Source organism: Limanda limanda, chromosome 20 (genome assembly GCF_963576545.1).
Source record: "Limanda limanda chromosome 20, fLimLim1.1, whole genome shotgun sequence".
Classification (NCBI taxonomy): domain Eukaryota; kingdom Metazoa; phylum Chordata; class Actinopteri; order Pleuronectiformes; family Pleuronectidae; genus Limanda; species Limanda limanda.
The window spans coordinates 9,021,027-9,028,031 of NC_083655.1; the positions used below are offsets into that span (position 1 = coordinate 9,021,027).

General features: G+C 39.5%; 1 protein-coding gene across 1 annotated transcript; it reads left to right on the forward strand.

The window, feature by feature from the left end:
* The first annotated feature begins 1,383 nt into the window (after nt 1–1,383).
* Nucleotides 1,384–5,309, forward strand: LOC133026942 (TNFAIP3-interacting protein 3-like). The gene is made up of 10 exons (XM_061093943.1): nt 1,384–1,411; nt 2,287–2,372; nt 2,463–2,535; nt 2,769–2,843; nt 2,940–3,005; nt 3,456–3,590; nt 3,678–3,809; nt 3,925–4,002; nt 4,372–4,497; nt 4,610–5,309. The coding sequence occupies exons 1-10, from the start codon at nt 1,409–1,411 to the stop codon at nt 4,727–4,729; spliced, it is 894 nt and encodes a 297-aa protein (XP_060949926.1). The 5' UTR covers nt 1,384–1,408; the 3' UTR covers nt 4,730–5,309.
* The last annotated feature ends 1,696 nt before the right edge of the window (nt 5,310–7,005 follow it).

The following is a 7,005-nucleotide window of genomic DNA, read 5'->3' on the forward strand; positions in this document are numbered from 1 at the left end:
CTGTGGGAGGAAGCAGGAGTTATTAGAGATCTCAGTCTTTTGAGTGGGTGAATAGAAAGGCGCTATATGAATGGATGAATGAATGAATGGATGAATGGATGAACACAGGGGTCACCTGGACCTAAAACCTCAGCATGTAGTTACTCAACATTTCCTCTTGGGACTAGTTGAGGAGACAGAAACTCACAATGCGTTGCCAAGGACTCGCCCAACAACCACAAAGACACACAAAGCAGCACAATCACTGAGAGACACAAAGCAACAAACAAGTCATCGCGCTGTGTGTTTTCCTGTCCGGGTGTAGGACCATGGCTGTTTGTCTCTGTAACTTTTAATAGGTTGATTATATTATTTAAATAATTGACTGCAAATGTTCCCAACATCTACTTATGATAATGGAAGTGGAAGTTGCTACTTCAAAAGAAAACCCCCACACACAGCTGGTAAAAAGTGATCAAATGTGAAAGGTCAGATCAGTATTACAGTATAAAAGCTTTTATTACATGTACCAATATAGGAAACTAGCTTAAATATCCCAGGTTCTCTGTGAAGGAGAATGAATGATTGCGCACAAGTTACTGGAGGAGGCTCGGCGACGTGGTTTCCCTTCTCCCCCCCCTTCCCTGAAACACTTACCCTCTGACTCAACAACTTATTAAACACTAGATTGCGAAAGAAGATAAGTCTGCGTGATCTGTGATTTTCCCACAGCCTCATAAAAACCAACACACAGAGACGCTCACAAACTGTGTCAAAGTGCACTGTAAAAAATGAAAAACAGAGCTTAAAACACACAACTATACCTAAGACTCAAACCAGGTTTTGTTGATACAGAATACAATATAAGGAATACAATAGGTCAAATTTAATATTTCACTTCGTATGAAAATATTTTCTATTAAAGATACAGTAGGATTATAGGGATATAATACAATTTAAAATATATACTCCCACAAATTGATGACTTTAAGATTGTTTTTGTATTTTATCTAACAATTATTTTCACAGTTCAGTTTTTTATTACATCCAGTATATACGAGTGCTAATTGAAGACTATAAAGGTTATTTATATTCGTAATATTTAAATTTACATGTATTTTCTTTTCTCTATATATAAAATAGTTAATTTTACTGTTTACTTTTTGACATTTCTTGCAGTGTAGACAGAGATTTTTTTTCTGAGTCATGATTCAGACCACAAACATCCTTTATTACCGCTCGGCGTGTTCATGAACTGTTTGTACTTTCCTGTGTTCGTACTGGTCCTGCCCAGCGAGGGAATCCCAGCAGCTGATTGGACTGGTCTGGTTTTACCACGTCACACCCCTCCGTCAGTATAAGTGAGGGTGAGAGTCACTGGTTCACATCACAGCTTCACACAGGAAAGAACACACCTCCCACTTACAGCATGGTGAGTCTCATTCCTTCATTGCACGTGTATCTGAACACGTTTGTTATTAATAGAACGTGTCTGTGTTTAATTATTGAGTATTTAAACAAAGCTTTTTATTTAGAATGATAATATTTATAGTTTACTTCAGTTAAAGTACCAGTGCTTCACCATAAATAATCCTTTAATTCAGAATGTAGTGGAGTAGAAGTATAAAGAAATAAAGTAAATGGAAATACTCAAGTAGGCTGCTGTAACTGAGTAAATGTATTTAGTTACTGTGTGACTCAGTGGTCACAGGAAATATGATTATTTTCTGCAACAATGAAAAAAGTGTTTTTTATTGATATATTTTGTTTACTTATATAGCATTTATAAGCCATATATACATGTAAATATATGATACATGGTGTATAGGCTGATAACTATAATATAACAGGAAGCTATTTAACTTTTTTATTAAATTATATCTGTGTTTTCTATACTTTTTAATAAATTATCATTCATTTTCAGTATATTTATACAGAAGTGTCTACTTATGTAGGAGTTACAGTTGTTACTCATAGATTTATAAACACATGTATCAACTCACAACTACATTATAGTGCAGTATACACCATTTATGAAATAATCAAACTACTTTTAAATACTAAACAGTGGAGTGTATAGTAATGTAGTAAAATGTATTGGATTAAATATCTGAAAAACATTAAACGAAACGGGAAGGTTATTTCAGTCACTTGACAAACAGTTTAAAATATTCAAGAACATTCCCCCGTTGAGTGACTCATCAACGAAATGACAGTGTGAGTCTTTGTGTTATTAATGATTTTCAGCTGACGTTGTGTTTCTGGACTTTTAAGTGACTCAAGTCTGTGTCTCTTGTGGTTTCACAGCCGCTGCAGGAAAACACAACAATGGACAAACTGTCCACGGACAGACTGACTCACAGATTATATCCATCACTGCCCAGCGTCGACAGGTGAGGCAGATCTCCTACGTCACATGTCCTGGTTAAGATTTCCTGTCTCGGTGTTATTGGTGAAACTAAACGCCACCCTTCTGTTTCCAGCTATGACCGGCGTGTTGGTGAGAAGCTTCCTGTGGTGGAGCTTCGTCCTGAGAGGCTGCACGAGGACAAACAGGTAAAAAACTCACAGACACGCAACAGTGGAAGATACGTCTGAGAGAACTTTGTTTTATTCTGGGACGATTCCCTGACCTCAAGGAAATGTTCTCTGCGTTACTGGAAACTATCCAGAGCAAAACTTCCCAAAATGTGTAAAAGGAAGTCGTGGATATCAGTCATGTTGCATAATTGGCTGCGGATCGGCTCAGTGCGTGTCACATCTAAACAGTTCCTCCTTTTTTCCCTCAGTCGAACGTGTGCGTTGCCGGCGGCGACCACCGACTGGAAGCTCAGATGCTGATTCTGGTGGAGCAGAGGAAAGAGGTGAGAACATTTTACAAGCTCAGATTTATCATCAACTCAGAACAAACCACGTACTCTGATTACTAATGAGACCGATGTTCTGTTTTTTTTTCTCAGCTTATTTCTATTAACGACAAATGGGCAAAAGAATATCAGACCATGGTACGGTTCTACAAAGAGAAGGTGAGAAAAAGGGTTTTGTTGTGTTGTCAGTGTGTTGGGGTTTTAGAGATGTTCTTAAAAGTTATATTGGTTTTAAGAAGCATTGGATTTGATACCTTTAACTGGCTGAACTGGCACAGGCCTCATTTTCTTGTTGTTAGGATCTAGTGCCTCAGCAAAGTTAAGCAATGCTCTTTCTCGGGTCCTGATTCTGAGATTAAATATGGAGGAAGGAAAGGAGTATTTTCAGGGACTCACTGCATGTTTTAAATTAGATTTTCTTTTGATTTCTCAAAAAAGTATTTATGGATCTTGAATCATGGCATATATAGGGACTGATCTTTAAGAGTGTTTGTAATTTAGTGCTGATCTAGGGGCCTTGTCGCTTCTTCATTCTAGTCGTTTGTGTTGTTTAATTGTTTTCCTGCTTCTTGTTTTAAAATCACATGTTTTTCTTTACCCGACACTCAGGTCCGACTTTTAAAAGCATCACTGCAACAAAACCCCAGTCCCGTTGAAGAAGGCCTGTGTGAAGAAGGAGAGAAACACGTCACTTTATGTAAAAAACAAAAACTCAAGACGCCCGATAACAAAGACGACAAACAGGTAAATACAACAAACACGTTTCAAGGATTTCAATGAGGCTAAACCTGTAAAGGTGTGAATTTGAAACTCATGGAAAATGTCTCATAGACGTGCGACGAAGCTGACGTCAACTCTGAGCTGCTGAAAGTGGAAAAGGAGGCGCAGGAGCTGCGAGGGCAGAACTGCACGCTGACCAGGAGGGGGCAGCACCAGAGCGAGGAGATCAAGCGACTGAACAAGGTGAGGAACTCTTCAGTAACAGTAGTGGCTGCTTTAATGTATCTGATTTAAACGTTTGGTTTAACGTCAATTACTCGTGTGTTTATTTATGATGTATTGTAATGTTGTTGTCCAGGCACTAGAGCAGGCTTTTTTGATGTCTCCACCTGTGGAAGGAGAAAGTGAAACACTCCAGGACGTCTGGAAACATCAGGTGAGACTTTCTCCTGCTCACGTTTTCTTTAAGGAATAATTTAACATGTTGGAGAAGGATGAGAAGATCGATTTAAAAAAATAAATCCATAAGCATGATTTTGCATCAAGTATATTTTCAGTGGTGGTAAAGACAACATCTCCCATGATCCCTTGCTGCTTTAATACTTTGTCAAACTATAGGTCTTTGGTTGTTGTCTCGATTGAGTGACCCCTGGTGGCGGAAGTTACATACTGTACACTTACAAATAGTTTTGAAGCTGCTATTTAATGGGGAATCGATCTTCTCATCCAACAGCCAATGAGGGCATTTTCCCAAACACTCTTCCACACTGTTCCTATCTCACGTTTTCTTGTCTTCTGTTTTCAGGCGGAGGTTTACAGAGAAGACTTTCTGACGGAGCGCAAAGACAGAGAGAATCTGAAAGGAAAATATCTGGAGCTGGAGAATCGGTTTAGAAACGTTCGCTCTGAGCTGCGTGTCCTTAAAACTCAGGTACGACCTTTTGCTTTTCAGTTCATGTGCTGGTATTCTGCCATGTTTAATACTACAAATATAGACAAAAAGGCACAAAGATGTTAATTTGGATTCTCTGGTTGTTTCCCAGGTGACCTGGACTCAGACGCCGCAGCCCGGGCTTGAACGAGTCGGCTCAAATCGAGTCAAACTTCCAAACCAGCCACTGAACCAGAAGTACCTGCAGATTCAGCGGGGACAGATCTCTTGAAAAACAACTTTCCTCTTTTTGTGTGGTCACGTTTTTTCTGCACTTTATGGAGGAGGATGGGTGAGACTGTGGGAGGATGCACGAGTCCGGGCCTCATTCCGTGACCTGTTTGGAGAGGAATGAAATAAACATTTCCCCAAGAGGAGAGAAGAAGGAAGAGCGAAATAAAACCCTCCGAGCCTGAGAAGTGCAGATATGAACCCTGCTGCGTTTACACAGTGTCCTCCTCCTCCTCCTCCACCTTTGTGACACATGTTCTCAGGGAGATTTCACTTATTGCACAAACCAAACACTATTGACAAGGATGTTGACACACCCGCACACACACACACTTTACCAAAGGGAAAGTCTTGTTCAGATTTTCTGCCTAATTTGCAGTGTATTCACCTGGGTGTTGTACTCCAGTTTCTGTGAATCCGTGTTGATTCAGTATTAGTAGATTTGCACCTGAAAGGAAATCAGAGAATTTTCAGAGAAGAATAAGTAGAAAAACACTTATTTATGAAAGTTTGAATGGATTTTTGTTTTTGAAATCACATGTTTTACTGTCTCTTTGTTTATTTATCATAAATATAAATCATTCAACGACATTTGTTGAGTCTTTTCTGTCTGTATGTCAAGTTTCAGAAGATTTTACAGTTTTTGCCAATTAAACTAAACTTGAACTACATTGTCACAGACCCAATGAAGACTATCTTATGTGATCCATGAAGTCTCAGACACATCTTACATAGGGTGACCAGACGTCCTCTTTTTCCCGGACATGTCCTCTTTTCGAGACCTAAAAAATGCGTCCGGCAGGGATTCCAAAAACGTCCGGTATTCTGCCTCGTCGCAAAAAAATATTAATAATTTTTTTTTTTTTTTTGCCTCGTCGCATATTTGTGTTTCTGGGTCTTTAACATAGCCTACTAGTTATTTCGGCCTTCCAAGTTCTGGAAATGGTACCACCCTTACGTTCCACCTTCTTGCGCGAGCTGACTGTAGAGAGAGTCTGTCATTGGGCGACCGATCTCAGGGTTGCCAGAGCCACGATAATTATCCTCCAAATACGACTATTTTGAGCCTTTGGAACGTTACTTTGCCATTTCCAATCTGGCAACATTGAGCACCTTGCCGCTTCCACTCCGTGCGCTGTTTACAACAGCACATAATATGGCCAACCACATGAAGAGGACTGAAAAGTGTCTTAATTTTCTTATTTTAATATGTGGCCATATAAGTAATTTATTATTTAGAATATTGTATTTGTTATCATTATTGCTTTAACATATGAGGAGGACTGAAAAGTTTCTTAATTTTCTTATTTTAATATGTGGCCATATAAAGAATTTATTATTTAGAATGTTTTATTTGTTATCATTATTGACACATTTAAATGCCACAAAAAATATTTGTTTTACATTTGCACTTTGCAATTTTGTTAAAGTTCAATAAATAGATGTTCATATAGTCATTTGTGTCATTTTTGTCATTTCATTTGTGACATTTGTATGCATTCACATGGTCATGGTGCGGCATGCTATACACTACACCTCCCCACGCCAACACCCCCCCCCCCCCACCCCCGCGACGAAGTGTCCTCTTTTTTACAAACTCAAATCTGGTCACCCTATCTTACATATTTGTGTGATGGTTCTTCTCATTTGAACAAATGTCCCCTGAATTCCAAGCTGCATGTAGAAAGTTAAGACCTCTAGTGACCTCTACTGGTGACCAGCATAGTGCTGCAGCTGATGTACAGGAAATATGAGGTTTCCAACAAGAGCAAGCGAATACTCACATCTTCAGCACTTTAATGTTTCACTTCACTCCCTCCCTCTAAAGACCCCAGTGGTGGATGAGCGAACTGAATGTCTAACTACTCCTCCGCACCCCCACTGTCCTGTAATGTCCTCACACAGTGGACGTTTTTCAAAGTCACTACACCAGAGTTCTCCGAATCGCAGGAGCACAGAATGTTTCCCCTGTGGCAGGAAAGCGCTCGGGGGCAGCTGCTTCTATTTCTATGTCAGATTACGAACTTTCCGACGACAGCATGAAGCAGGAAGCACATTTTCCCTCCTTGACTCACTGACCTTTGACACTCGAGTCCTTAAAGGGGAACACAACCTTTAACAAAGACACACATGCTTGTCATAGATACTGTTTTGTAACATGTGCAGATCACAGACTGTGATAAAGACGGATGAGGGGTCTCCACTTCCTCCCGTTTAACAACAATAGAGTTAAAATATCTTTATGTACAAATTTAGATCCTTTGAGAAGACAGATGA

Coding starts and splice junctions, on each gene's coding strand:
- LOC133026942 (XM_061093943.1), top strand. Junction 2,536..2,768: donor GGCTGCACGAGGACAAACAG/GTAAAAAACTCA, acceptor TTTTTCCCTCAG/TCGAACGTGTGCGTTGCCGG. Junction 3,006..3,455: donor TACGGTTCTACAAAGAGAAG/GTGAGAAAAAGG, acceptor CCCGACACTCAG/GTCCGACTTTTAAAAGCATC.